The 27,225-nt window shown below is 57.1% G+C and overlaps 2 protein-coding genes across 2 annotated transcripts; one reads left to right on the top strand and one right to left on the bottom strand.

Moving 5' to 3' along the window:
* The first annotated feature begins 915 nt into the window (after positions 1 to 915).
* On the top strand, positions 916 to 14,745 carry ENKD1 (enkurin domain containing 1). The gene is made up of 9 exons (XM_049805069.1): positions 916 to 1,073; positions 1,540 to 1,670; positions 5,709 to 5,833; positions 6,131 to 6,355; positions 7,622 to 7,794; positions 11,234 to 11,395; positions 12,581 to 12,750; positions 13,681 to 13,817; positions 14,322 to 14,745. The coding sequence occupies exons 3-9, from the start codon at positions 5,749 to 5,751 to the stop codon at positions 14,480 to 14,482; spliced, it is 1,113 nt and encodes a 370-aa protein (XP_049661026.1). The 5' UTR covers positions 916 to 1,073; positions 1,540 to 1,670; positions 5,709 to 5,748; the 3' UTR covers positions 14,483 to 14,745.
* A 3,022-nt stretch (positions 14,746 to 17,767) lies between these two features.
* Positions 17,768 to 23,102, bottom strand: LOC126040532 (partitioning defective 6 homolog alpha-like). Its single transcript, XM_049805070.1, has 3 exons — positions 22,986 to 23,102; positions 21,498 to 21,720; positions 17,768 to 18,806 (listed from the first exon to the last, which is right to left on the bottom strand). The coding sequence occupies exons 1-3, from the start codon at positions 23,046 to 23,048 to the stop codon at positions 18,019 to 18,021; spliced, it is 1,074 nt and encodes a 357-aa protein (XP_049661027.1). The 5' UTR covers positions 23,049 to 23,102; the 3' UTR covers positions 17,768 to 18,018.
* Positions 23,103 to 27,225: the final 4,123 nt, after the last annotated feature.

Below are 27,225 nucleotides of genomic sequence, written 5' to 3'. Positions count from 1 at the left end.
CGAGGGAAAAGCGTGGTTATGGGCAAACACATCCTTGCACGTTGTGGTCTCCTGGTGCAGCAAACCTGGCTAGCATGGTCATTCTGCTGCTCTCGTATGCCTGAACCTCCTGGTTCGACCAAGCTGAGGGAGTCTTCTGCACTCACCCAGCAAACAACAGCCTTTTGGCTTGATGGTGAGCACGCTCCAAGTCAGATTTATTCTGGAAAAATGAAAGTTCAGCTTCTTGAATTGGAAAGAAAATCACAGAAAGGAGACGTCAGAAAATATTTCAGCAAAATATACCTCAAGACTCATTCTGTAACAGCCTTTCAGGGTTTTCTTCCAAGGATATACACCAAGTTATGCATTGAAGTTTAGATCCCAGGGAGCCCATTCCCATCTTTTTTGCTTGGTATGGATGCTTCCATCGGTTGCACCAGCCTTGTTCTAAGCTGTAGGGTAAGCACGTAAGTAGAGACAAACTTCCTTGGTCGTGCAAAGGGCTGGGCTACGTTTGGGAGCCCTTTGGCCCCCAGCTCGCTCCATCCCCCGGCCCTGAAGGCTCCTGCGGTTCAGCAGCCGGCGGCTGTGAGCCGTGCGGGGGGTCTGGCGGGATCCTCTCCCAAAACCCCGGGGAAAGGGCAGGCTGAGGGCACGGGACGGGGTGGGGAGATGAACCTTCGCCGCAGAGCGAGCCCGAAACAGGGCTGTCCTGCCCCGGGGACGGCTGACGGCCGGGTTCGGTGCCCTGCCCGTCTGCTGGGGATCTCCCTCCGGTCCTGCCGCCCCCCGGGCCGCGCCTGCCGGCGGGGAGAACCGGCGAAGGCCGGAGCTGAGCTGCGGGAGGGCTCCGGCGCCGCTGGCGCTCCGGGCGGGGCCTGCCCCGGCCCCGGCCTCGGCCTCGGCCTCGGCCCCGGCCCCGGCTCCCCGCCCCTGCCGGCGGAAGCCGCGGTTGCCGGGGAGCGCGGCGGGGCCGGGCCGGGCTTTCGGCTCCCGCCGGGCGGCCCCACTCCAGGCCCAGGCTGTGGCCTCCCTCAGCCCGGCCCCAGCCCCGGGCGGCAGCCGGTGGAGCTTCTCTGCGGCCTCCCTCGGTGAGTCCTCTCGGGGCAGCCGGAGAGATCCCTCAGGGGCCCCGGCCCGGGGGTTGTCCCTGCGATGACCGCCGGGCAGCGGGGCACCAGGACTGCGGGGGAGCCGGGCTGGGAAACGCTGGAGCAGGCGGCCGCGGGGCCACCGTGCCCGTTCCGAGGGCAGCAGGGGCCAAGCACAGCCCTGGCCACAGCCTGCGGCCCCAGGGAAGGGGTGGCTGCGCCCGCCTGGGTGATGCCTTGAGGGGGGCTCCTGGTCAGCTCCTGCTTCAGGCTTCGTGGGCAGTGTGGCTCCGACACCCCCAGGTCCGCCTTTCCGGCTGCGCTTCACACGCCCGTCCCCTTTCCCAGGCACACGGGGAACGAGAGGAGCCAAGAAGGGTTTTTCAGGGCTATCCAGTGTTGTTCAGTGGGCTCTTGGATCTCAGCACATGCCCAAAACTGTGTTTGTATTGATTTCCCACGACAGCACAGCCGGACGAGACTGCAGACTGTGACACAAGCTCCAGTCTCCATCGCTGGACCCAGTGTTGCACATCAGGTCCTGTAAACTCAGCACGTGGCTCAGCCTTGCATCAGGGAGGAATCACACGCGTCAAGGTGGGGCCTTTCTCATGTCCTCCTTCCTTGCTTGCTCTCCTGAGAGAGGACTCTGCTGTTGGCTGCAGATCTGCAACACCCACATCAGTCTCTGCCCACCTTCCAGTGCTGAGCACAGCCCTTGTTCACCTCCGGCTCGAGGCTGCTGCTGCAGGACACGTGTTTGACTCCTTGGGCAGGCTGTACAAGCTGGCTTTGTACCTAAAGGGCTGTTGGTGAACATGTGCCCGGCTTCCAGGCAACATGTTCCCACATGCAAATGCCAGTATCACACTTGACCGTACCCATCCCTATTTGTCTTCACAGGGGCAAAAGAGAAAATGGGTCTTGGAGACTGGCAGGTGGGGAAGAGCTGGTGGTACCTGAGGGGAATGGGGAATCGTATTAAAAGGAGACTGTTAAACCCCTCCATTGCAGTCTACAAGGGGAAAGCATAGGCATGGACTAACATCACTGGGTAGGTTCACAGCACGTTGACCTCATTTCCTGATGCCTGGTTCTGCAGGAGGTATGGTCCCAGATCCGCATGCCCCCCTGTTTTGGTGCAGCCCTCAGGCATGGAAGTTATCTTGGTGCTACTTTCCATTTCAGCTAAAACTACTGAGGAAGGAAGCAAACAGCCAAGACCAGCTGCACAGAGATTAGCCCTTTGATTTGCTGCAGATGACTTGCTCTGCTTATCACAGCTTATCACAGCTGCGGGATTTTTTTTTTCCCATGCTTTTTGCAGAGGTTGGCTCAAAAAGGCATGAAGCTGGGCTTGCTTCAGCTCTGTGTGAGGTAGCAGCTTCCTGGCTAGCGACCCAGGCACAGTGAAAATGTGATCTGTGAAGAAGAGGGAGTGCTTCAAAGTCAGGCACGGCAGGTTCAGGGCTGTGAAAAACACCTGCCAAAGCCTTGTTCGTTCCCATGTTTTGTAGTTTCCTTAACTATGATGCCAAAAACAAGCCGTGAAAGGAAGGCATGGTTCATATGGGCTCTGAAAGATCCCAGCTTACCAGGGAGATGAGTAGCATTCTTACCACTTGGTAAGCTGGAGCAAAGGGCACAAAGAGTCAAATTAATGGTTCTTAAACTTACAGGGACACTCTGGGAGAGTTAGGGCTGGAGAGTGTGTTGCTTGAGTCCTAGGCCAGGATTAAGCTGTGGTCCTGGCATGGAAGTGAGCAGCCAGCCCGGCTCAGACAATGTGAGTGAGGAAGGCTAAAGTCGTTGGGTTACTCTGGCAACTGCCCTGAGCCTCTTTTGTAGATGTGCTGATTTCAGGTGAGCAGGGAACAAAGTTGGTGCAGCCCTGTGGCTAGGAGCAGCATTGCTGCTTCCCCAGCGAGTTCTGCAGTCTGGCGGGGGTTAGGAAGAGAGAGGAGTTGCACACATACATATCTGTTTACCCGGACTTAACCAGACTGCGTTTGCAGAGTCTGCCTGCATCTCATAGCCTGTGAATGCTCTAAAAAGCGTGTTTCTGGTGGTAATGGGTTGGATCCTGTATTCCTGACGTTCAGGTTTCTAACGTGGTGGTAGAGAAGATGCTTTCCTGGGTGCCAATTAGACAGTGTGGCTGAGCCAGCGATTGGGTCACTGCTGAAAAGGGCTGGTCCTGTTCCCTCTTCCTCCCTCCTCTGTGTTCATAAGCACATGCTCCTGCTGTTTCCCTTGTGCTTGCTCCAGTGTTTTTCTGATCCCCCTGTGGAGGCAACAGCCAGGTTACTTTTGGACAGAAGGTTAAACAGGCAGGAAACTAACCCAGCAAAAGGAGTGACTTGTTTCACGCAGGCGTAGTAAGTTGAATCGGCTCAGCACAGGACTGTTTGCACTACAGAGCTGTCACAAGAGATGAAGCAGAAGGATGGGGATGGCAGCGGAGAAGGTCCGCACATCCCCTTTTGGCACAAGTGAGCCATGAAGTTCTCTCACTGATGTCCCCCAAATACGCTCACAGTTGGCAGGAGTAGAGCAGCAGCTTGGGAAGTCTGTACTGATCACTGGTAACAGACGCTTGGCTGCTGCCTCTTCTCAGGGCTGGGAGGCTGATGCTAGGGGCTTGTCCCCCACGTAGGTGAGTTTGCTGTAGGTGCCTAGATAGGCAAGATGCTTACTATTGTAATAAGGTTGTCTGATCTTGCAAGATCCCAATCCAGAGGCGATGTGACTTGCAAATCAGGGAGTGGGTGTCATTTGCAAATTCCCTGCAGCAGGGCAGGGTGCTGTTGGGATGTGAAATGTGACTTGTGTGAAGGTATAAAATGAGCTTTCCGGCCCCCGCCTCCCATCTTCTTGCCTTTCCTCCTTCAATCCCCCACACTAATTGTCTGCTCTGTTACAGGTCTTGATTGCAGCCTGTCATTTTGCATGTAAATTACTGGGTTTGAAGGCAAGTTCAGATCAAGATCAGATGTGAATTTCAAGGCCAGTAGCTGTTCTGGAGTGATCTCACAGTGAACACTTTTTTTCTAGAATAAGAGAGCCTGTTCTGGCTTAGTTGGATCCATTATCAAGGAGATTAAATAATACCAAGACAGTGTCCTTTTATCTCAGGCTGAGAGTCTGTGTCTGCTCTTCAGAAATAGCTTTTCCAGAGTAGCTGAGTACAGACTGTACATGCATGCTGGTGTGCAACAGTCAGAATTGCTTACATTGCCTCTGCAGTTGTGTCTGGGAGATGAATAACAGCTTTTTGCTAATGGGTCTCATGTCAACAGGGGTGATTTAGCAAGGAAGACTGCAGTGCATTAGTTGCTATGACTCAGACTCACTCAGCCTTGTACTGATCGTTTATTGGTTTATAAATTAAACTGCAGATGCTGCATCCCATCACTGCTGGCATGCCAAGGATCCTGAAAGGGGTTCTTCCTGTAGAGCTGTCTCAGAAATCTTTAAATTACTGCCTCGGGAGTCAGGGCATGCAGGTTGTAACCCCAGCTGTTACAGCAATGACTCCAGCTGAGCTACCCAGGCACTTGTCAAAATCATGGCGTGACTGAGGTATTGAGGCTCTTGTGGCATCTGCCAAAAGTTCACCAGCAGCCTGTGCCTGTTGGTGCGGCATCCTGCATCCTCATTTTCTGAGTGGGGAGCAAGTCCCTCAAGTTTCTTGTAGGCAATAAAATGCGGTCCATGAGATCTTGGTGAGCATTGCAGGGAAATAGATGCTGGCTGCTCCTGTGCTGGAGGAATCTGTGCTTCTCCTGTCGTGAGGAGGAGAGAGGCAGCAGGGACTGGTGTGGGCCAGGGCAGGGATTTGCAGATCTGTGCTGGTCCCTGTTGATCTGCATAGAAAAGTTATTTAGAAAAGAAAAAGATGTTTTTCTAAACAGATAAGTCTCCATTCTCCCAGAGAGCCAAGAGACAGCTGGGCTGGTTTTGTCTCAGTACCCTTCCCCAAAAATGAAGTATCTGCCCCTAGTGAAGTGTTTTGTCTCGGGTCCTTTTGAGGTTCAGCCCCAGCCTGTTCAAGGGTGGTGCTGGTGCTGGTGTGTCTCTTGCAGAGGATACAACGGAGAGGTTTATCTGTGTGGGGCAGGAGCTTCAGCTTGCTTTGGGTAGGTTGTGTTTGAACCACAGGAGCTATTTAGAAAGAGACCAAGGTGCAAGATAATTCAAATCTAAGGCTAAAATGTGTCAGATGATGTCCAGCTACCTTGAGTTTCCTATTCGCTAAAGGCACACAGGACAGTTACAGCAGCTCAGCTCCTGCTTGCACGTCTGTATTAAATGTCCCCATATGGGAGAGCAAAGCCAGGAAAGATTTTCTGTACAGAAGATACTGGCATTACAGCAACTGCAGACATTTCAGGTTAAATGCTGGTAAAAACGCTGATTAGCCCCACAACAGGGACAGTACTGCTGGATCCCTTGCCTCACCTGCATGGAGTCCAATCTGGGGTAGTTTCCTACCTGCAGGTCATCTCTGTAGCTGTGTGTGAGCTCTCTAATGAAGGTCAGAAGTTCACACACACACACACACACATATATAAAAATATATAAAAATTGTAGCTTTTCAGTGGCTCAGTGAGCCTTGTTCATTTCTGTTCTCAGTGGTGGTTGGTTTCCGTGGTGGAGGCAGAGTGACAGCAGGATGTGTGAAGGTCCATCCAGGATTTCTGGACCCATTCCTCCAGACCCTACGCTCTTTCCAAACTATTACAAACGCCCCTTCTCAGGTGGGTCCTTGATGCTTGTTACGAATGTGTGGTTTTGTACATTGGCGTGACGCAGCTTGCCCATTTGATGTCCTTATTCCTTGGCATCTTCAACAGTCTTCACTCACACTGGTGCAGGTGCTTCTGCTGCCTCACGGATGATGATCTTAAAGGTGGTCTGTACAGCTGGTTGAAAGATGGGAAAGCATAAGGTAGAGGTGGAGAGGGGGTCTTCAGCGTTGTTTGTAGTCTGTGGGTGAAGAAAAGCATGAGGTGAGATAGTTTCCTGGTAATCTCCTTCTGTTTCTTTCTCTGTAGCTCGAGGGAGGCTGGAAGGGAATGCTCAGAAGCTGGATTTTACCTCTGGCCCCCTGGACCCAGTTCCCAACCCATACCCTGCTTTGGGCAGTGCCCACCAGGTCCAGCCAGGCCCTCGCATTCGCCCGAGTGGAAAGGACTTTTTGGAGAAGGGACAGAAGGGGATGCTCAGTCTCTTACTGCAGCTCGAAGGGATCTCCCTTGATGGAAGGCTGCCAGTCAAGAGTAAGTACAGCTGAGTCGCTGCTGGCCTGAGTTGCATTTGGGGCCAGGGATGAAGCATCAGGGATATGGGTGGATTCCTCGGCTCTGCTGCCTGAGGAGAGCTTGAGATTTGCAGGGCTGGTCACCCTATCTCCTGCATTTGGCCTGGCAGTGGTGTCGCCTGTGCTGGAGCTGGTGCTGCTGCAGCCTGCTTGACTCCAATCTGGCCCGGGTCTGCAGTGGGAAGAGGAACTATAAAAAAGACACTGTTTAAGTTGGACTTGAACTAGTCGTGGATGAGAGACTATTGAAAGATGCTGGAAATAAATCAAGGCTTTCTAATTTGCTGCCTCTGAATATAACAAGTATCTTTATAGTCAAACTTAAAGATGAATCAAGCGAAATCTTAATGTATAGAGGATGTTTAGCCTGGGGAATTCCTTGTTAGTGAAGCCAAACAGGACTTGGGAAGACTGTCTGTATACATGGATACTGAGAGGGTCTTTGTGGAAGATGTTCCCTTCTCCTAGGAGGTCACCCAGAGTACATTCAGAGGTCCAGGAAGGAGATAAGGCTGAGCACTGGGTGTCATTTGATTTACCTCATGTACTAGCATTGCCCCTAGCCCTGCCTGGTGCCAGCATGGTGGATGCCAGCGGTGGCTGCTATGACTGCTGTGCCAAAGCAGGAGGGGAATGGAAGAGGGTCTGGTTGTGTCAGCTGAGATCTCCCCTGTCTTGGGCAGCCCAAGGAAAGATCATTTTTGATTTGAACCCAAAAAATACAATCCATAATCTTGTTTATTTCCCCCTGAATGTGGGACAATGGCTGACCCTGAAACGAGGAACAGTGCAGGTTTAAGGCTCTGCAGCTGCCATTAACTCTCTTCGCTTCAGAAACACTATGGGATGCTGAACTGGGAATAGACCTTGCTCTTGAGAGGATGCTGGCATGGCTTGTCTGGCATAGTCCAAAATAGGACAAGTGAACCACACTCTCTCAGAACAAGGGAGTCTGTGGACACCAGTAATGTGCAGACCTGTGCTGATGCTCTTCTGGGCACTGTGGGATCCTCTGGCAGAAGAGGGTCAAACTGGGAGTGTGCATCTATCGTGGGAAAAGTGCACAGATTGTCTAGTCTGCAGGAGAGGGAAGAGCTTGCTATTTCTATGGGTGGTTGGACCAGCTTTGGAGATGGAGCTGTGTGCTCTGGTGCCAGTGCTCCAAGAGCCTGCATCCCTCGGCATTGTCTGAGGGGTGAAGGCTGTGTCTCCTCTTGCTGTGCAGGGAAAGAGTCCAAGGACCATGAGAAGGAAAATGTGAGGCGAATAAAGGAGATTCAGAAGAAGTGCAAAGAGAAGGAGCGAGCCCAAGAGCACAGCCAGTCCAAGCCTGTGAAAGCTCTGTGGAAATCCCAGAAATATGAAAATGTAGAGTCAAAGGTGAAGGCCAAACTGCAGGTCAGTACCCACTGAGCTCTTGAACTCTCCTGGTGTGGTATGTGGGTCAGCCATGAGGTTCTGTGGGATGGTGGAGATGTGGCAGTCCCAGAATCTATGGGTCTGGGGGCAACTTGGTGCTGAAGCACGGTGGGCAGATGTGACAGTGGGGCTGTGTGCTGAGTGAGAACATTTGGCGTGGGTCTGCAGAGTGATTGCTGTAATAATCCCCATTCTATCTGACCAAGTAGAGTCTTCATGCAGGGGAAGCTGAGAAGAGGAAAATCTCATTGCACCATCTGCCTGAGGGATCCTACTTTGCCCTTCGGCTGTTAGGCATCTAAAGGCGGTTCCCGGGGGGGTGCAGAGCAGCCCTCACAGCCATATTCCCTGTCTAGAGGTGCATCCAGCTGGCTTTGCAGCTTTCCAGTGTTTGGGGCAATGCTTGTCTGGGGTTTGTGCCAAAAGCCTGTGGTATTCTGCCCCACGGGTCATGGTCCTCAGAGGTAGGTCTTCAGGCTGCATCAAACCTTGGTCCAACTCTTACCACCCTGTGGACCCACAGTGGGCTGTATATCTCCAAATTCTTCTCCGAGCAATGGTCCTGGTGAATAACCATTGCGCAGTGGGGGCACACAGACCTCTCCAGGCAGTTAGGGTGGAGGTCTCATAGATCAGCACAACCTGCAAGGGTGTACGTACCCTCCTGTCTTCTGTACGTGTGCTTGTGGGAGAAGGGATGCAGGGCCATACCTTGTTTCTCAGGCTTTCTCAGCTACTGAAATGAGCAGGTGTCTGGCTTTGTGAAGGTTTTGGTTTGCTTTTGGCTTCTTTCTGTTTCTTTCTCTGGATAATTTTTTCTCCCCTGGTGGGTTCCCGGTGTTTAAATGGTGCCTCTGTCAGACGGCTTTGCCAAATTCACCAAAGCAGCTGCCTTGGAAGAGGTGTACCTGTTTGTACAGAAAGTAAAGTTAAGCTGGGAGAGGGAAGGAAAGCTCCATCACTATCTTTGGGTGGATCCATTGTCATCAGTCTGAGTCTGGGAGACTCCTGTCATTGAGGTGACCTCTGTCTTCAGTTAGCCTCTTCTTTTGTCCAGAAGTAGACACTGTGGCTCCTATGGATGGGGTGGGTTCCTGCTGCATGGCAGCAGGCAGTGCCCACCCTCTTCATAGTGACCTCCTGGAGGACAGGCCTTGGGGCTCCCTTTCAGCTCAGCCGGGCGTGGGAGAAGCTCCTTGAGGAAGAGGAAGTGCAGGGCTGTTAGATCCTGCGATCCCATCAGCCTTAGGATTGTGGGCTGCCAGAAGAGGGCTTTGTCCTTCTGCAAGTCCCTGGTAGCCTTCACAGTCTCGGTCTCTGTTCTGTCTTTGCAGCCAACCAAGCTGTGTCAACAGGAGCGACACAGACAGCTGCTGCTAGTGCAGATGGTGGGTGCAAGCTGGATGATGCCTCGAGCACTGCTGCTAACACAAGCCTTCCCTTGGTGCTCCCTTGCTGAGTTGGAACCTTCAAGTTCCTCCTCATCTCTGCATTCCCTCTGGTCTGTGGCCCTTGGGCCAACTTTTCACACTAAAATTATGTGTATTAATAACAACTGCAAAAATTGACAAGATGTTTTCCAAGCCAGTGGTTCCAAATGCTGTGTCTCTTCTTCCCAGTGTGCTACCAATCTCTCTGATGTCTGTGACCCTTCCACACACAGGAGCAAACCCACGTGTGCTTTAGGAACGCAAGCCTACACTCTTGTTTGACAAGTCCTCTGGGTTAGAGGAAGATTGAGATAATTTCTTCTTTTGTTTTGGGGAAAGGGGGTGGTGTCTGTGCAGGCAGTTTCTGTGTGGTGCGTTACTTGTGCTCTGTGGATTCCTCCAGAGATAGGTGGCAGGAGGCCCTGGTGCTGACTCACACTGCTTTAACTGTTGCTGTGGCTCTCTAGAGCTGGGGTGTTCCCTTTGAAGGATCTCCATCTTCTGTGGAGCTGCTGCTCAGAGATTAAGTTGATTCTGTTAGGTCTTGGTGTCTGACACAGATTTTATTCTCTCTCCTCTGTCCCTGAGGCTGTTAATTGTAGCAGCTGCCCTGAAAAGGGCTCTGGCAGTCTCAGTGCTCCCGTGGAGGTAGAAGAGGCATGCTGCACTCTGCTAGCACACTCCTAAGATCACAGACTTATTTGTCTTCAAACCAACCATGCTAGGTAAAGGTGCTTCTCATTAACTTACCAGAGAGCTCTGAGTCTCCTGGCTCCTGTTGAAACAAGACTGATCATCTTTGGAGCATGATCAGTCTAGGCAGTGCTGAGTGCATCATATATCCTGGTCCTTACACCAAAACTACTGATGTGACTGTGCTATCCCACCCTCAGTCTTGAGGTCTGCCAAGCTAAATGGGCCAGGCAACAGGCTGCCTCGAGGGGACCACACTTCAGCTGAGAGAGCAGCTGAGGCCTTGGGTACCTGTAAAGACCTGGAGGCTGCCCTGTACCATTCCTGTCACTTCCAAGAGCAGAGCAGTGCCCTAGTTGCGTTATCATAAGGTCACCCACTTGCCACAGTGTCAACTTGCAATTTTCAGGGTTTACTTGCAACAAGATTGAGATAGTCCCTAGAGCAGCTGTTAGACATCAAGTAGTGTTACCTTGTGCCAGTGCTAACGATGGCCTTTGAAGATGTCTGTCAGATGCAATTCCACCCTCCCAAAACCACCAGACTCCCTCACTCTCCACTTCTCTTTCTGCCTAGAGTAGCATAACCACAGATTTGGGGTGCTGAGCAGAGCAGCACTTGAGAACAGCATCTTAGCAGTCAGCTTCATGCCTACCTGTGCCATTTCATTAAAGCTTGCTGTAGCAGGGCTCTGTGACATGCTCTGTATTTATGGAGGTGGGATGGCTTTCTCTGGGAGTTCAAGTTCTCTAGTGTTGCCAACAAGGGAGACTGGCATGTATCTCTCAACTTTCAGCAGGCTTACTCCATGCTGCCATATGCCCTTTTCACAGGAAGATTTCTGTTTTTTAAGGAGTCATGATCACTGTCAGTATGGACTGTCCAACTATTTAGATTGTCCCTAGCTCTGGTAGATATCTCTTGTTGGGTTATCTGGTGTTGCTCTCCTTTCATGCCTACCAGATTAGTCAGTAAAGAGGAACTCTCCAGTCAATGCTATGCATGCATTTGATCCAAACGCGTGTTTCTGCAGATTTTTTCCCTTTTTTTTTAAAGTGTTTCTTTACAAAGTTCAGTTGCCAGGTCCAGATTTGTTGCTGTAGGCAGCCTGTTTGGCCTTTGCTGGCTGTGTACAGATTGCTTTCCCCCAAGAACTTCCGCCAAGTCATGGCAGAAATAGTGTGCCTGCTGGAAACTTGTGGTTGAGCTTGTGGTTGACCACCCAAACTTTATTGGATGGGTTTCTCTTTGCTCCAGCCTCCCTCCGCTAGTGGATCTTTTCTTGCCTTTCCCAGGAGAGCTCCCCACCTCCAAATCCAGAGGCTCTGAAATTTCTGAGGGCATATTCTCGCTGTGGCCCTGGGATCAAGCCATGCAGACCGCTCTCCCCAAGGCCTGCCAGAACAAAAGCAGGAGCAGATGCAGAGGCTCCAGAGGCACTGGGTGCTGAAATCAAGGTGAGCTGCACACTAACTACATCTGTCCCAGGGGTTTCAGGCACTTATCTGTTGCTCCTGCTTTGAAATCATCATGCATTCTTCTAAAGTTGGGTCAGATGTCCTGTGTGAACAGGGAGATCTGTAAATACTGTTCCTGCCTGAAGGGAAGGAACAGGGTCTTGGTCACTGGGGTGGCAAGACAGGTGTTCAAGGATTGCTAATACTACCCTCTGGCTTCATTCTTGCTCATAGTTAAAGAGATTGTGAAGTTCCCTTTGAAAATCCCACCTCCTCACTGTAGAAGTGCCAGTGATCTCAAATCAGCTCTTTGTAGAGTTTTGCAGGAGGTCTTGGGAATTTGGAGACTGCTGCCACCTTAATCAAAGGAACCATGGCTTCTGGACATTAGATAAAAATTTGGGAAATGGGTGTGCTTTTTAGTAAGGAGACTTAAATCAGTATTAACAACTAAACCTTTCAGGTAGTCTTGTCTGGGAGGTCCTAAACTGCTCCGTGACTCATGTCTTCTTTCCTTGGCGAGCGTGGGGTTGTCGGTTTGTTGGTTCCCAAATGCCATGAAGTGACTTAATTTAAACAGGACATAAATTCTTAAGGGAGAAAACCAAGAAAAGAAGACTTTAAACTCAAACCCAGCAACCTTCTCCTCTGTCTTGACCATCAGAGGAGCTGTGATAGAGGGTGCTGTCTCTGGGGAAATGCCCCCAAGGACTAGCTAAGTTCCTGCTCTGCCAGGGGCTCCGTTGCGTTTACTGGTCTGGCAAGGGCCCGACTAGTTTTTTTCCCTGACCTTCTATTTGCTCTGATGGGCTCCAAACACAGCAGTAGGGGACTCGTGGACTATGTTAAGCCTGGTTCTTCCTGTCCTTCTGGCTTTGAGGGGGTCAGCTTGGGGACCTCAAAAAGGTGGGGTTTAGGTTTTGCCTGGCTTTCGGTGCCAGGCAAACCATGGCACCCCAAGGGTTTCTGGCACTTATTCTGGCACTGGTTTCTTCTCAAAACACAGCCATAGCTCCTGCCTGTCTCCCTGACTCCTGAGATGGGATGGACTGAGGGTAGGCCCGTCCTATTGTAGTACACCTGCAATTCTATATCTTTTGTGGGTGCCTCTTTGCTTTGTCCCTTGTGTGTGCCTGTGCGCGTGTGCTGAGCTGGCCCCTGCTGCCTTCCTTTCTCTTCTTCCAGATGCAGGTGGAGGGCAGAAGCATTGACTTCATTAAGCACAATGCCCGCAACGCCAAGCGGGCCCCACTGCGACGCTCACAGTCCCTGCAGGCGCTGGCTGAGCTGCTGGAACAGAGGCACCGGGAGCAGGAGGAGTACAACACCAATCAAAAGGGCCACGTTCCCCAGTAGTACGTATGCCCCTCTCTGGTCCACAGGACTTTCTGTAACAAGCCCACTTCCCTTCACCATGTCTCCCAGCTTCTGCATAGAAGGACGGGGGTCTGGGGACAGAGGTGCTCTCGCCATACGCGAGCAGTGTGATTTACTGTGGCCTGGAGAATAAATGCAGTCCCTCCTGGTTTCTTGACTTAACAAGTATCCCCATGGCCACTGTGACTGGGCTTAGAAAGAATTTTGTCTCCTCCCTTGCTTGCTGTTGTACCATGATGCTGGCATGAGCATGCTCTGCGTGCTCTGAGAAATGTGCTCCTGCCCCTTTGTAAGCCTTGCTCCACATGACGTAGCTTCAGTATTAAAAGGTCTGGTTTTGGAGAGGCAGATGGCTTGTTCTACCTCACAAGCATTCACCCTGCTTTGGACCCGGAGTCTGAGGAACATCCAACTAGTGACTTGCATTTTGGAATTCAGAATGGAAAACAGTTCCTGGGTGACCCTGTTCCTAGGACTGACCATGGTGTCAGTCCTTTGGCTCTCTGCTGTGCCTGCTGTTCCCTGCCAGTATCCCTGGCTGTGAGCCACTTTGTCCAACTTCACTGCATCACTGGCCCACAGCTGGTTTTGAGAGGACTCTGTGGCCAGGGCCAGAAGCAAGGCACAGAAGCCTTTCTCTCTGAGGAACTCGTGTTGGCCTCACGGTGTCGCTTCCAGCAGCCCTTCAGTGCATGTGGAGTGTGTTTGCTAGTCCATGCATGCGGGCTAAACCCGGGTGTATCCTTCCATGGCAATGGCATGTGCCAGCAGGGTGGGTCTCTGTGGTCCTCAGGCAGTGATGTGGACACTAGTGGGGTTGGAAGGGCTCGATTCCTGGCCTCTGCCTGCATCCCTGGGTGAGCTCTCCTGCCAGATGTGCTGACATGGGCTTTTGTTTGCCTTGCCAGCCTGCTGGAGAGGAAGGAGCTGTGGCGCAGACAGATGGAGGAGCGGCTGCGAAACCTGCCAGATCCTGACACGCCACCTGGTCATACCATGATGCCGGAGAGCCAGCGGCTGGAGACCCTCAGCAATCTGAAGCAGAGTAAGAGAAAAAGGAATGGGGATTCTACCTCAGAAAAACAGGCAATCCTAGCCAGAATTAGGGAGAAGAGAGTTCTGGGGCACAGATTCCTGCCACTTGGAGAGTTGCCTGGAATAAGGCACGTAGCTGGGATGTGAGCTGTGTGCGTGGAAAGAGCAATCTCCTTCAGGTTGGTGGGACCTGCACATTACAGGACTGGCTCTCTGTAGCAGGCTTGTCTGGTAGACCTGATGTTAGGGTTAATATTGCTCTTAAAATGATAGAAAGATTTTGGTTGGAAGGGACCTTCAGAGGTCTCTAGTCCAACCCTTGGTTCTTCAAAGCTGGAGCAGGTCACTCAGGTCCTCATCCAGCTGAGCTTTGAATAGAAGGATGGGTGTTCTAAGTCCTGTGCTGCCACAATTTTCAGGACTGAGGATGAGGTCATAGCATTAGGAAAAGGATGGATTTCTTTGCTCTTCCACTTACACAACTTGATTTTTTCTGGGTTTTGTTTTTTCACAGGCCAGGAGCAGCTGATAAAGGACCTGGTGATGCTACCAGTGCGCGCGGACACCCTCAGCATGCAGAAGAGGCGGATAGAGCTGGAGAGGAAGCTCTCCCAGATAGAAGAGGCCATCAAAATTTTCTCGAGGCCCAAAGTCTTCATCAAGCTGGACTCCTGAGCTGGTGGGGCTGGGTGTGTTGTGCTGCTCTGCGTGAATATCCTTCATCGCTGGGAAGGGACAATTATCACTTTGGGAGGGAAGGAGAGGAAGGCAAGTTCAGGACCATGGGCCCACGCAGGTGCCAATACAATGTCCAACGTGCAGGTGGTGTCTCTTGCTCATGGTCCAGTGCTGTGTCTTGTCCATGGAAAAGGGAGGGAGATACCCTAATATACTTTTTCCTCTGTGGTCAGAAGAACCTGTGTCTCAGTGCTGCTTGACTTCTCAGAGATCAGCTCTCTGCTCTGGATCCATGACATCACCTCTTATTTTCCCATTTTTTTCCCACGTCTAGAAACTGGTAGGAGGTCTCCTGTGCTGCTGCCTGTGGTGTTCCTTTCCCCTTCTTTCTCCTGAGCTGGGCCATGATCATTTCTCATTCTGGACACATTTGTGTCTGCACAAAACCCTCGTGCTGTACGTCTGCCGTGCGTGCCCCAGTCCTGAGCTCTGATGCATCCTGCTCACGCAGCCGGTACCCCTGCACCGCCCAACCTGCTGGCTGGGCTCAGCAGCTCAGGGACAGCTTGAGGACAATAATGAGGTGCAGACCTTCAGTTCTTCTGCCCATGGAAGAGCTGGGCCAGCTGCAGGGGGATCTGGCAGAGTGTCTGGAGAAGCCTTTGTTGTCTGTGGGGCAGGACATACTCCAGTAAAGCACTGTTTCCCTCTTTCGGTGTGTGTACAGCTCCCAGTGGGCTCAGCAGGGCCTGAGGAGTAATGGGCAGCGGAAATCAGCAGTATTGATGTAGTACAGGCAGGGGGAGAGCCATGGGTCCTGGTCGCACTTTCTGCAGAAGCCCAAAGTGTCCATGGAGGTTAGGTTTCGCTGGGCTGGAGTGCTGGGATATTGGTGGTGGACTCGGAGTGGAGAATGTGCAAAGTCCTGCCAGATCTCGGTCCACAGGCTGGCAGAACAAGCTCACTGCCTCCTTACCTTCAGATGCTACATGGGGACCTGTGCAGACCTTTGCAGGGATCCTGCTGCGTGAAGCGTAGAAAGATATGAGGTAGAAGGGATCACTGGTGCACTTGGTCCATCTCCTGCTCAGTGCAGGGCCAGCTCCACAGCTTGGGACCTTGTCCAGCTGGGTTAAGAGAATCTCCAAGGATGGGGTTGCTACCCTACCTTGCTGGGGCTCTCTCCCCGGGCTGTGCCACCCTCAGGGGGAGTACTTTTTCCCCTGAAGTCCCATCAAAAGTTCCCTTATTGCAGCTTGTGCCTGTTGCCTCGTCTCCTGTTACTGCGCAAGGTGGGGATGCTGTGCACGGTTGCCCCAAGCAGGTGCCTTCTTGCCGGGGGTTACTCCATCCTGGGCAGGATTTTGCAGGGTGGGGCTGTTGCAGAGTGGTCCAGCCCTGCCTGCGGCACCTGCAGTGCCCTGGGACGTCAGGGGCCGATGCTGCTGCCGAGGGCCGGGAAAGCTTTTAGCACTTGAGGGCTGGAGGAGGTGAGATGCCAACTGGAAAAATCACCCCACGCTTCCCTGCGCTGCCTTCAGGGCAAACAGGCTGAGCCGGCTGGATGAGAGCGGCTCTGAGAGCAGCTGGGGGCCGCAGGCACCAGTCCCCCATGCACCTCCCTGCCCTAAACAAGTCTGGAATAACCAGCCCTGCTGCCTGTTTTGCTCTCTCGCCTGTCTGGGCCGTGGCTGTGTGCCGCCAGTGTCATCCTGCTTGGGAGCCTCGGAGCTGCCAGCCTCAGCCCTTGCTGCTCTCCCTGCCTGCCCCCGGCAGGGCTGGGGCTCCAGACGGACAGTTAAAACCTGAACAGTTGGTGCCATCCCTTCAGACCCCGAGAGCTGTGGGTCCTCCTCACCCAGTACCACCCCGTGCTCTTGAGAGCAGTGCCGATGAGAGGACCTTGGGTTTGTAAGACCCTTGGCAAACGGGCTGGTAGAGCCGGCGCAGTCAAGCCCTCGGCACTAAACCAGCATTGCCCCATGGGAGCCAAGCCAGAGCACCTGGCACCATCTGTGCTCACGTCCCACGGGGTTTAATCCGAGGGCCGTGGGAGAGCCCTTATGCCATGAAGGGTCTGGCACTGTGCCGGCGCCCTTGGTTCCTGAGCACCCGTGTCCAGCTCAGTTGAACAGGCTGGAAAAGCACTGCCCTCAGGTGCGCTCTACCTGCCAGACCTTGTGCCTGGGCTGCTTCACCAGCAAATGTCGCCGGTGGCCACGGCGGGTTGGGGCAGAGGTGTTGGTGCTGGCGCTGAAGGTTGATGCTGCAGGAGATGTGGTGAGAGGGGGCAAAGAACTATGGGGATGGCCAGCCGTGATCTGGCCAGGCCTGTTCCTAGCCAGGACAGCACAGGAGGAGGAGAAGCTGTTACCACTGTGGGTCCAATGGGGCCCAGCAGCACCTTCCTGCTGGGGTGTTGCTTTGTCCCTCCGAATGGGCAGGAAGATACTGGTCTGGAGCTGGGCCAGGCCAGCAGCAAAGTGAAGGCCAAAGCCACCATCAGCCCGGCACTTCAGTGCTGGGAGAGGGACCAAGGGCACCAGGAGCCCCAGGTGAGCAGGAAGGGTGGGTACAGCCCCCCCTGAGCTTGGGTCAGCCCCAAGCTGGAGAAGGATGGAGTTGCTCCAGCCCCAGCAGCGTTTACTGGGGCTGAATGACAGCCAGGGTGCTGCTGCCAGCCCAGGTGCCAGCCAGCTCCCTGCAGGTGCCACCAGGGTGTCCCCTGTGTAGCGAGGGCACTGCAGCAGAGATAAGGTGGGAACTGGGTGGGGAGCCAGGCAAGGCTCATTGCATCAGGCCACCATGCCAGGCTCGCTGCCCAAAACAGCCTGGACACGTGGTGTCGGACGCGGACATGCAAGGGGAGGGACATGCCCCAGCATCCCTCCAAACTCCCTGTTCCTCCCTGCAGTGGCTCTCGATGGGGTTGCCCAGTGCAGCAGCGAAGCCACGATATGCACCACAGTCAAGGGTGCTGCTCCCAGGCACTGCCTTGTGCACGCAGGGCCAGGGTCCCCATCCCGTCCCCCTCCTCCCAGGGGATCTGGAGCGCATGCATCCATGGCAGGATGGGCCACGGTGTGTGGGACAGGGCAGTGGGGCTGGTGGGGGATGTGCCTGTCCTGTCCTGGGGCACTGGGGCTGTTTGCTGTCCTGGAGGGGGCTGTTCCCCACGGCTGTTGGGGTCCAGCCCCTGCAGTGATGCGAAGCAGGGACAAGCAGGGTGCTTTCTAGAAAAGGTTTTACTGTCCGTTGCAATATATTAATTGATGATGCATATTTTGATAAAACAAATTAAAAAAAACCACTTGTTTGGAAGGAAGGGGAGGGAGGCAAGGGGGCTCAGAGGGGCAGTGCCTGGCAGGAGCCGGTGCCGCAGCGGGGCTCCCGGGGATGCGGGTGGCAGGAGAAGGCAGCGGGCAGCCCCGCTTCACCCCTGCCCACCAGCCCTGTCATTGCCCCGGTGCCCATGACCAGCCTGGCTGCGGGGAAGCCCGGCTGGCTGCCAAGGGTGGCACGGGACCCTGTGGCTATAGGGTGAGGAGGGTGCCGTCCTCCCGCCCACTGCCCCGGCCAGGGCTGCCATCGTGGCTGCAGAGGGACTGCAGGGAGCCCCGCGAGCTGTGCGGGGACAGGCTCTGCTGGAGGGGTCCATCCGTGGGGCCCCCGTTGGGGCAGCCCCCAGGGATGTAGTGGGGTGCGCTGTCACTCTCGATGACCAGGTCACCCTCCTCATCACTCTCAGCCGTGCTGTAGTTGCTCAGGTACTGCGAGGCTGGGCTGGGGGTCTGCTGGCTGGGGGTGCTGTCCGTAGACATGCCCGAGCTGCCTGAGGCCTTGCTGCTGCGGATGACGTTGTTGCGCTGGTTGGCCGGCTTGACGGTGATGATGAGGTTGTGGCTATTGGCCACCATCATGTCTGTCACCTGGTCCAGGGACTTGCCGGCCACATCAATGCCATTGACCTCCAGGATCTCATCACTCACTGCCAGCAGACCCGTGCTCTCGGCCAAGCCGCCCTTCACCAGGCGGGAGATGAAGATGCCGGGCACCTTCTCGACTCCCTGCGGGGCCACGCGCACGCTGACGCCATCGCGGATGTAGAAGCCCAGCGGCTTGTCAGAGCCGTGCTTGTGGAGCCGCACACGACGGTGGGTCTCGGGCAGGATGTCCACGTCGATGATGGAGGAGATCTGGCGGAAGTCTTGGGGCATGCCGATGAGGAGGTGAGGCTTGGCACGGTAGTGCGCAGGGCGCAGCAGCCCCTTCTTCTTCCGCTGCAAGGAGTTTGAGGCGAAGACTCCGGCATCAGACTCTGCTGTAGGGAGCAAGGGAGAACACAGGTCAGGCACCGCAGCTGCCCAGGGACGCAACAGTGTGCCCTTGGCTCCCAGGTGTTAGGGGAGCCGGCGGGAGAAGTGCCCTGCTCACAGGTCTCACTGGCTCTCCTCCCCAGAGCATCACCCCGGCTTTTCCTGCAGCCTGTCTCCGCCAGGCCCATCTCCTGGGATTACCCAGCGTACACAAGGCCAGGATTAGTGGGATCGAGGCAGTGATTCAGCCTTAATCACACTTTAAGCCAAACTCTGCAGCTTAACGCTAGAGCTGCCAGCCCTGAGGGCCTGGGAGCTGCGGCTGTGCCCCAGTTTGGGGAGGGGGAACCACCCCCCCCCGCATGAGGCTCCCCCACTGCATGAGGGGGTGCTGTGGCAGCAGCCAGCTTCCTGAGGGCAAGTCCGGCTCCATGAGACAGCACCAGAGTCCCTTGTCCCCACTGGGGCAGGGCCATCGCTGGCATGGAATGGGGATGGCTGCAGCTGTGTCCTGTGGAGCCCTGCCATCCCCAAGGATGGAGACTCCCCACCTCCTGGAGACCCATCCCAGGGCTGCAGCGTCCCCAGGGCCCCTGAAAATCCCCAACTGTGATTTGTGCTGCTGTCTCTTATTCCACCATCTGGTGCCACCACAGAGGGTTTGACCCCATCCTCCTTGACCCTGCCCCAGGGCTGCTCCGTGGGGCCCAGCTCTGCCACGTCCCCTCCTTGGCCACATTCACCATGTGCTGGGGAGCATCCCCTGGGCCCTCTCTGGTTTCTCCCCATCCCTTTCCACCAGGGGCCGAGGGGCAAGATCTTGGCCGCTGCATTGCCGGCACGTTCCCCAAGGTGCCCCTAGCCAGCACCCGGACCCTGCTCCAGCCGCAAGGGAGCTGGGGATGCCCCCAAGCCCAGGGGATGTGGGGTTTCTCCCCAGCCAAGCCAGCCTGCCAGGGCTCCTAGGTTATAAATATCTCCCTGCACACACAGCCTGGCATATTTTTAGCTCAGGGAAGGGCGGTGGAGGCTTTCCCACAGCTATTTCAGTGCACAGCTCCTCTCCAAGGGGCACAGAGCAGCTGGGCTAGGCAGGTCCAGCACCCCATGGACGAGCCCGCCGGTGGCCCTGGCAATGTGCCGGCCTTTCCCCTGCCCTTCCCGTGAGCCAAGCCCAGTCAAGGAAGGCCAGTGCTGCCGTCCCCCGCCAGGCTGCTCTGCAGAGACAACTTCACCGTGTGAGGTGACAGCGCAGAGAGGAACCAAGCTGCAGCCTTTGCTTTTTGACCCCCTGCGGCAGGACTGGCTGCCACGGAGCCCACCATTGGGTGCACACCTACGTACACATGCGTGTGCATGGCTCCCCGTGCCCGGCGTGCGAGAGAGGCTCTGCAGCCGCATTCCTTACCGACCCGGACTGGTTCAACGACAGCCCAGCCCCGGGATGACCTGGATCCATTTTAAATCAGCTGTGACTCACCCAGGGCTTGCTCCTGGCCTCTCCACACACCTCCCGCGGTGCTGCCTGCCCCGCAGCCCCTCTCCTGCGGGCACAGCTGGGTGCTGGGGCTCGCAGACACTGTCTCCTTGCCCTCCTTATTGTGCTGCCCACAGTGCCAGGGCTTCAGCTGTCCACTCTCCGTACTGTGCCAGCTTGGCATGGTCACTCATGGGCCCTTGCAGGCTTTTCCCAGCAGCAGATGAGGTGGTTCTTGAGAGCAGGAGCAATGCTCCCACAGCAGTCCCGGCACAACCAGCCCCACGCTGGCTCCCCATGCCACAGCCTGGGTCTGGGCATTCGTCCAGTGCATCACCCCGATGCAAGAGCCATAGAAGAGCCCAGGAAAACTGGCATAGCAGCCAGGGCTGGCCACTGGCATCACCTCTCACCCAGGGACTTTATACCAATAGCATGAGCTGGAAACACGGAGTTGCACCGTGACAGGGAAACGGGGGCTTTTAGGTCAGGTTCTAGCTTTGTGCACTGTTGCTTGATGGTGCTAATAAAGAGAAAGCCTCAGTGCTGCTAAAGTGAGCAGGATAGGCTCATCTCCCTGGTGAAGAAGAGACCTACCCAGGGTGTTTGTCACAGAGAGGCTTTCATCCTCACTGGGATGCTGTTATCATGGAGATTTCATGCTCCTGCATGAGGAAGTTGCTCTCCGGGAACACACCGCTGTGGTCAGGGTGAGTCCCTGGGCTGCCGGGGAGGAGACAAGCCTCCTCCCACCACCAAAAGCTCTGCAGCACCCGGTACCCTGAGAGCTCTGCCAAAACAACGGCTGCCACCGCCTCGGGGCAGGGAGCTGACGGGGCTCTCTGCCCGGCACTCACGGGAGCAATGCGGTGTTTTCCGGGAGCCCACACAAGCCCATCTGGAAAATGCAACTTCAAAGGGGTGAATTGGGAGGATTTGCCTTTGCTCGCTGGGGTGCACAGGGCTGGGCTGGCATGGGTGCCTTTGCCATGGGGAAGGGCTGTCAGGGAGAGCCTGCATAGGTGCCACGGCCCCAGCGGGGTTCTGGGAGCCTCCTGGTGCCACCATCTCCAGTTCCATAGTGGTGGCTGACAGGTATGTGACTGGCTGCCACCGCCGCTGGCACAGCCCAAATGTGGAACCAGTGGTACTGCGGGACGTGGCTCATCTCCCTTGACATGGAGGATGGATCCGGTGCCCTTCTCCAGCTCCCACTTACCCTTCTTCTGGATGATGACCCTGAGGAGGGGGTTGGCAGAGGACAGGGCTTTGTGGTAGTTGTCGTCGTTGTTGATGGGCAGGAGGTCGCCATGGACATCCGTGTAGCCCAGGAGCACGTCCACCCGTGGGATCTGGTGTACCGTCTGCAGAAGGCGGTAGAAGTCCTGGAAGCTGCCTGCACTGGAGCGCTTCATGGCAAAGCGGCGAAATTCGGCGTCGAACTGCAGAGGAAGAGGAGGAGGAAGGGGGTGAGGCTGGGCAGGGCTAGCTCCGGCCAACAGGACAGATGCAGGCAGGGCACCGCACAGAACTGCCCTGGGGCAAGCAGAGCCAGGCACTGCCGGCTCCAGAGCCTCGGCAGCACCAAGGCAGCGGCACCCATTGGCCGGAGCCCATCCCAAAAGCAAAATAAAAGGAGCAGAACCGTTTTCCTGCCCGAACACTGAAGCGATGGGGCAGAGAGGTGTCCACGCGGCAGAGGAAGGAACCTCTGGCTGTACCGCCAGCCACGGCGGGCACCATGCTGCCGGGAGGCCCTTCCCTGCGACACAGGTGCTGCTGTAGCACCTGGTGAGCAATGGCGTTAATTATTGCCTCCTTCAGTCACGACGAAGGGGAAGCCAATTAAGAACAGGCTGAGGAACACTGCGAGGATCGCGCTGCCTGAGGGGGGATCACACCCCAGCCGTCGGGGCAGGCGGCGGCCAGTGTGCGCCTGGAAGGAGGGCACCGCGCACCCACCCTGCTGGGCGCCCCGGTCAGGCAGGGGCACAGCTGGGTGAGCACACAGCTGGACAAGGGTGCAGGAGGAGAGTGCGCACATCTGGATGAGTGCAGGGCTGGGTGGGCACAGCTGGGTGAGGGCACACACCCGGGTGAGAATGTGCCGGGTGAGCGCACATCTGGGCGAGCAGGCACATCTGGGCGAGCAGGCACATCTGGGCGAGCGCACAGCCGTGCGAGTGTGTGTGTCTGGGCGGGGGAGTTCGTCCCTTGCTGGGGCGCACATCTGGGTGATGGCGTAGCCGGGGGGTGTGCATGCCCTGGCGAGCGTGCACATCTGGGCGAGAGCACATCTGGGCGAGCCGTGCACCCAGGGTGACCGCGCACCCAGCACGCCCGCAGCGGCGGAGCCACCCCGCACGCCGGGGCGGGCGGCACCGCGCCCCGGCGAGGCCGCACGTCTGGCGAGCGCTCCCCGGCGACGCTCCCAGGGCCGGTGCCGGCCGCGCCGAGCGGGCCCGCGCCCCGGCGGAGCCCGCCGGTGGCGGGACACCGCGGCCGCCGGGCCGGGCCGGGCCGGGCTCGGGGAGGCCCCGGGCAGCGCCGGGGAGCGGAGCGCCGGCACGGCCCGGCTCCCGCGCCGCTCCCCGGCGCGCGGCGCCGTCCCATGTGTGCTGCCCGGTGCGGGGGCGGCGCGCCCGGTCGTGACCCGGCGGAAGCGGCCCCGGTCCCGGCCCCGGCGGCGGCGCCGGCGGGCGCTTACCTTGCTCTTGACCTCGATGACGGGCTCGGCGGAGCGCGCCGGCGTGCGGTGGTGCTTGGCCATGCTGCGGGCCGGGCCGGGCCGCACCGGGCCACGGGGCCGCGCCGCCGCCACCGCCGCTCCCGCGGCCACGGGGGATTTTCACCGGCCATGACGTCACCGGCGAGCAGGCCCGGCGCCGCCGCGCCATTGGCCCACACGGGGAGGGGGGCGTGGCCGGAGGGTTGCTGACAACGTCGCCGTGGCAACGGGGGCGGGGCCGGGCGGGCGGCAGGACACCCCCCCGCCCCGGTCCCGGCCGTCCCGGGCATCCCGTGGCCATCGGGAGCCCCGTTATTGGCACAGTGAACCCCGAGAGGGGCGGGGGTCCGCCCCGCTTCTGGGGCGCCGGGCTGTCCCGCGTGTCCGGGCACCCCCACGAGTGTCGCCGCGGGGGGCCTCGCCTCCACCCGGGGGTGTTTCAGCCCGGCGGCGGGTCCCGCCTCTCCCGCTGCTCTGAGGCTGCCCGCTCCCCGCCGCCGCCGCCCCGGTGGCCTTTTGGCAGAGGGCTGGCGGGCCGCCGGGGCAGCGCCGGCAGCAGGCGACGATTTTCAGCCTGGCCTGTGACACGCTGCCGTGCAGCTCGTTTCCAACCTCCCGGTTACGCGTTCCCTCCGGTTTTTCTCCCCTCTCCGGCAGGAAAGTTTCATTACCGCGCCGGAGCAGCGTGGGCCGGGGAAGGTCGCTCGTTTCGAGGATGAGTTGCTTTACCGAGCGGTGGAACAACCCGGTCGAAGCAGTGGAACTGCTGGAGTTCACTGGTGAAGCGCCTGTGTCGCTCTGCCCGTGCCGGGTTGTCTCCGTGGGGAATGACCGTGGGATGCATCTCTGGCAGAACTGGCTCTGTTTGGGCACAGAAATGCTCAGAGACGCGGGCAGCCCTCTGCCCGCAGACACCGCAGCGGTGCGGCTCTGCCTGCACCATGCCGGAGCACGCTGCGAGCTCCCTGCCTGCTCGCGGGCCGCTGGCACTGGGGTCACCGAGCCCAGTGCCTAAACAAGACCAAAGTCTTGTTTGCAGGTTCTGAGGAAGCCGCCACACCGGCTGAAGGGGCCGTGACAACAGCACCGTGAAACTCTTTTTAAAGCCAGACGCCTAACAAGCGCAGTGCTTCCTACTAAGTAAATACATTGAACCAAATCCCGAGAACCAGCCCGGTTTGTCTGGATCACGCCGCCCTCTGATCCTTGCCCCATCCCGGCCCACAGAGCAACCTTTGGACAGCACGATATTGCATCGGACCCCGGCATCACCACCCCGCCAGGCCTGCATAAGCTAGACTGCAGCTCCTGGCAGGCTCTTCCCCTGCGTCACCGCACCTGGGTGAGCAAAGGGAGCACGCCAGGCTGCGAGGCTGCGGGACACCTCCTTGCGTACTGGCAAACTCTCCGCCGGCTGTTCCTGCTGTGCTGAGTGATTGCCGTGCGGTGAAAATGAGCCTGACCGCACACAGAGCTGTAAACTCATCAGCCGTTTCCTTCCCCCCCCCCCCCCCCCCCGTTTTTGTTTTTTTTTAAAGAGTAATTGTGTTGAGGTCAGGGAGATAATCCTGATTTACACCAGGGTTAATGTTTACGCAGGCACCACTGACAAAAGAAGCTTGCAGCCCTTCATCTCCAATTTTGGTAAATTGGAGTTAATTGTTCAGCAGGACAGTGGGGGTGACATGCTGGTCACACCTTCTGTTTTGCCCCGTGTCTACAGAGCGAGACCTGAGATAAGCAGACAGTATCGGGGCAGGTATTTGTTTTGCCTTAGTACCAGGAGCTCTAAATCAGCCTCTGGGACCAGAGCACATGCTACCAAATGTCCAGACATGTCCACCGACTTCAAATCCACTGGTTCTTGGCTGCTTCGGGTGAGGGCAGCAAGGGCCTGGCTCTCCGAGGGGCTCAGCACCCCCTGACTTGGGGGGGGGGGGCTGCCGAGGTTCTGCACGCAGACTGGCGGGCACCTTGGAAGATCGCTCCTCCACCCCCTGCTCAAAGCCAGGTCAGGGCTGGGTGCGTGAGCGGGTGGTTTTCCCAGCAATGGCTAGGGAGGGGATGGGCAGCAGGCAGCTCAGGTGAGCTATGCCCCCTTGTCTGTGACAAGGCAGGATGGGCGCTGTGACTACAGCTGCTCACCTGGTCCAGGGGTCAGCAACGGCACAGGGAGTCCCAGCAAAACGCACACACAGAGCCTGAGAAGCTGGCTTGACACCAGTATCTGCTCAGCCTTACCCTCTCCCTGCCACCCACGGGACCTCTCTGGGCACTCTGAGCAAAGGCTGCAACTGAGCGAGCAGCAAAGTCACCTTGACCTTAACGGGGGACATTGGCAAGGGCGGCCTTGGACACTGCATTTGTCTTTCCCTTTTCGCTGCTATCAGGAGCTGCGGGACACGGATCACGGTCCCTGCTGGCAGAGCCAGAGCGGCAGATAGCTCTGACAGCGTCTCCTTGGCTGGGCGAGGACCCAGAACTGAGGTTGGGGAGGGAAAGCCCACCTGAGTGCTGAGCCTGTTCAGGGACAGCCGAGGGCAGTGCAGGCAGGGAGCGCAGCCTCAGGTCTGAAGTGATTCCTGCTGCCACGGTGCTCGTTGTAGGGAGGGATGCAACACAGGAACGGGTTCCGCTGGTGTTCTCCATCCTTGCAAGAATGTACCCTGGGAGCCGCAAAGGGTTTGTCGGATGAGATATAGGCTCAGTTCATTTCTTTGTGATTCTATTTTGTCGGCGCCCAGGCAGCGATGCCCTGTGGCACAGCTCTTCCCCAGGAAGCTGCGAGGTGATGCATCCCCGTGGTGGAGTGTCTTTTCTGTTTCCAAAATCTGGTACTGGCTGCAAACTCACTGGTGCCTTTGGGCAACAGGTCTGGCTGCCAAGGAATGCTGAGCAGCTAATGAAACACACAGAGTAAATATGTGGTGCTGACAGATACAACTGACTTCTCACATTCCTACGATATTGTTTGAAAGTACACTAAAACCCCCTCCTGGTGCAGCAGGATCATTACCACTGTTTTTCCCGGTGTTGGATCACATCTCAAAGGAAAATGTGTATGTATGGGGAGGAGGACTCAGAAGCTGCTGTTCTACGTTTTTTATGTTTTGGACTTTTTTTTGTCAGTGATAATTTCTTGAGTTATCACCTTTCCCCAACATCCCTGCGCGCTCCTTTTGGCCTCACACAGAAGCATGGTGTGTCCTGTCCCCACGAAGTCAGCAACAAACCTGTTGAAGTAGCTATGCAGATCGGGTAAAAAACCCCACAACATAGGGAAAAAGGCAATGTTTCACCTGGATCAGGCTGTGGATCCAGGGTGTGCAGGCCCCTGCCGGAGAGCTGTGCTCCTCCTGTGGGTTAAGGGGAAAGGGAAGAGCGAAGCCAGGGATCCCTAAAACCAGCGTTGCTGCCGAAGCCGATGCGTGGCGGAGCTTTCGCCTGCGCAGGGGACCGAGAGACGGCGATGAACGAGCCCTGCTGCAGAGCCCCTCTGCCTTCTGGGGCTGTGAGCACCAGAGATAAACCGGTGCCTGCGTTGCCGGCGGTCGGGCACACGTTTCGGCAAGGCCGGAGCGGGTAGGAGCGGGCAGGCGGGAGGCGGGCTGGGCGTCTGAGGGAGAAGGTGAGGCAGAGCACCGGTTACGCGTCCCCCGCTCCCTGCCCGGTGCCGAAGGGGGGTCTGGGCCGGGCCCCGTGAGGCTGCCGGCGCTGCGGCCTGGCGGGCGGGCTCGGCTCCCTCAGGCCCAGCGCGGCCCGGAGGGGGGTCGGGAGGCCATCGCGCCCCGGTGAGGCCGCCCCGCTACCTGCGGGACCCGGGGGCTGAGCACGCCCGACCGTCCCCGGGACGGAGGGACGGAGGGCAGGGGCCCTGCGCGGGCGGGGACGGCGGGACGGGGCCCCGCCGCACCCCGGCAATAGCCGCCCGCCCCTCACGGCCCCGGCCCCGCGGGGCGGGATCACGGTCGCCATGGTGACGCTGCTCTGAGCTCTGGAGCCCCCGCCCCTCACCCGGCGCCGCCCAATCAGCCCCTCCGTCTCCCGCCACCGCCCTCCCGCGGCCCCCGCAGGCGGGGCTCCGTCCCATTGGCCCACGTGGAAGCCCCGTCCCCCCGCTCCCGCCGCGGCCAATCGGTTGAAGCCACCGCGACCCTGCGGCAGGGCGGGGCGCGGCGGGCGCCTATAAAATGCTCTGCGGGGCCGGGTGTCGGGGTGT

The sequence above is a fragment of the Accipiter gentilis genome, chromosome 7 (assembly GCF_929443795.1).
Source record: "Accipiter gentilis chromosome 7, bAccGen1.1, whole genome shotgun sequence".
In the NCBI taxonomy this organism is placed as follows: Eukaryota; Metazoa; Chordata; class Aves; order Accipitriformes; family Accipitridae; genus Astur; species Astur gentilis.
Note: the sequence above shows the minus strand (reverse complement) of the source record. Positions and strands in the feature narration are given on the sequence as shown.

What these genes read in the sequence shown, in the direction of transcription:
- ENKD1 (XM_049805069.1), top strand. Translation starts at nt 5,749, where the DNA reads ATGTGTGAAGGTCCATCCAGGATTTCTGGACCCATTCCTCCAGACCCT. An exon ending in TTACAAACGCCCCTTCTCAG is followed by an intron (nt 5,834 to 6,130) that starts GTGGGTCCTTGA and finishes CTTTCTCTGTAG; the next exon opens with CTCGAGGGAGGCTGGAAGGG. An exon ending in CACTGGGTGCTGAAATCAAG is followed by an intron (nt 11,396 to 12,580) that starts GTGAGCTGCACA and finishes CTCTTCTTCCAG; the next exon opens with ATGCAGGTGGAGGGCAGAAG.
- LOC126040532 (XM_049805070.1), bottom strand. Translation starts at nt 23,048, where the DNA reads ATGGCCAAGCACCACCGCACGCCGGCGCGCTCCGCCGAGCCCGTCATC. An exon ending in TCATCGAGGTCAAGAGCAAG is followed by an intron (nt 21,721 to 22,985) that starts GTAAGCGCCCGC and finishes CTTCCTCTGCAG; the next exon opens with TTCGACGCCGAATTTCGCCG. An exon ending in GGTCATCATCCAGAAGAAGG is followed by an intron (nt 18,807 to 21,497) that starts GTAAGTGGGAGC and finishes TGCTCCCTACAG; the next exon opens with CAGAGTCTGATGCCGGAGTC.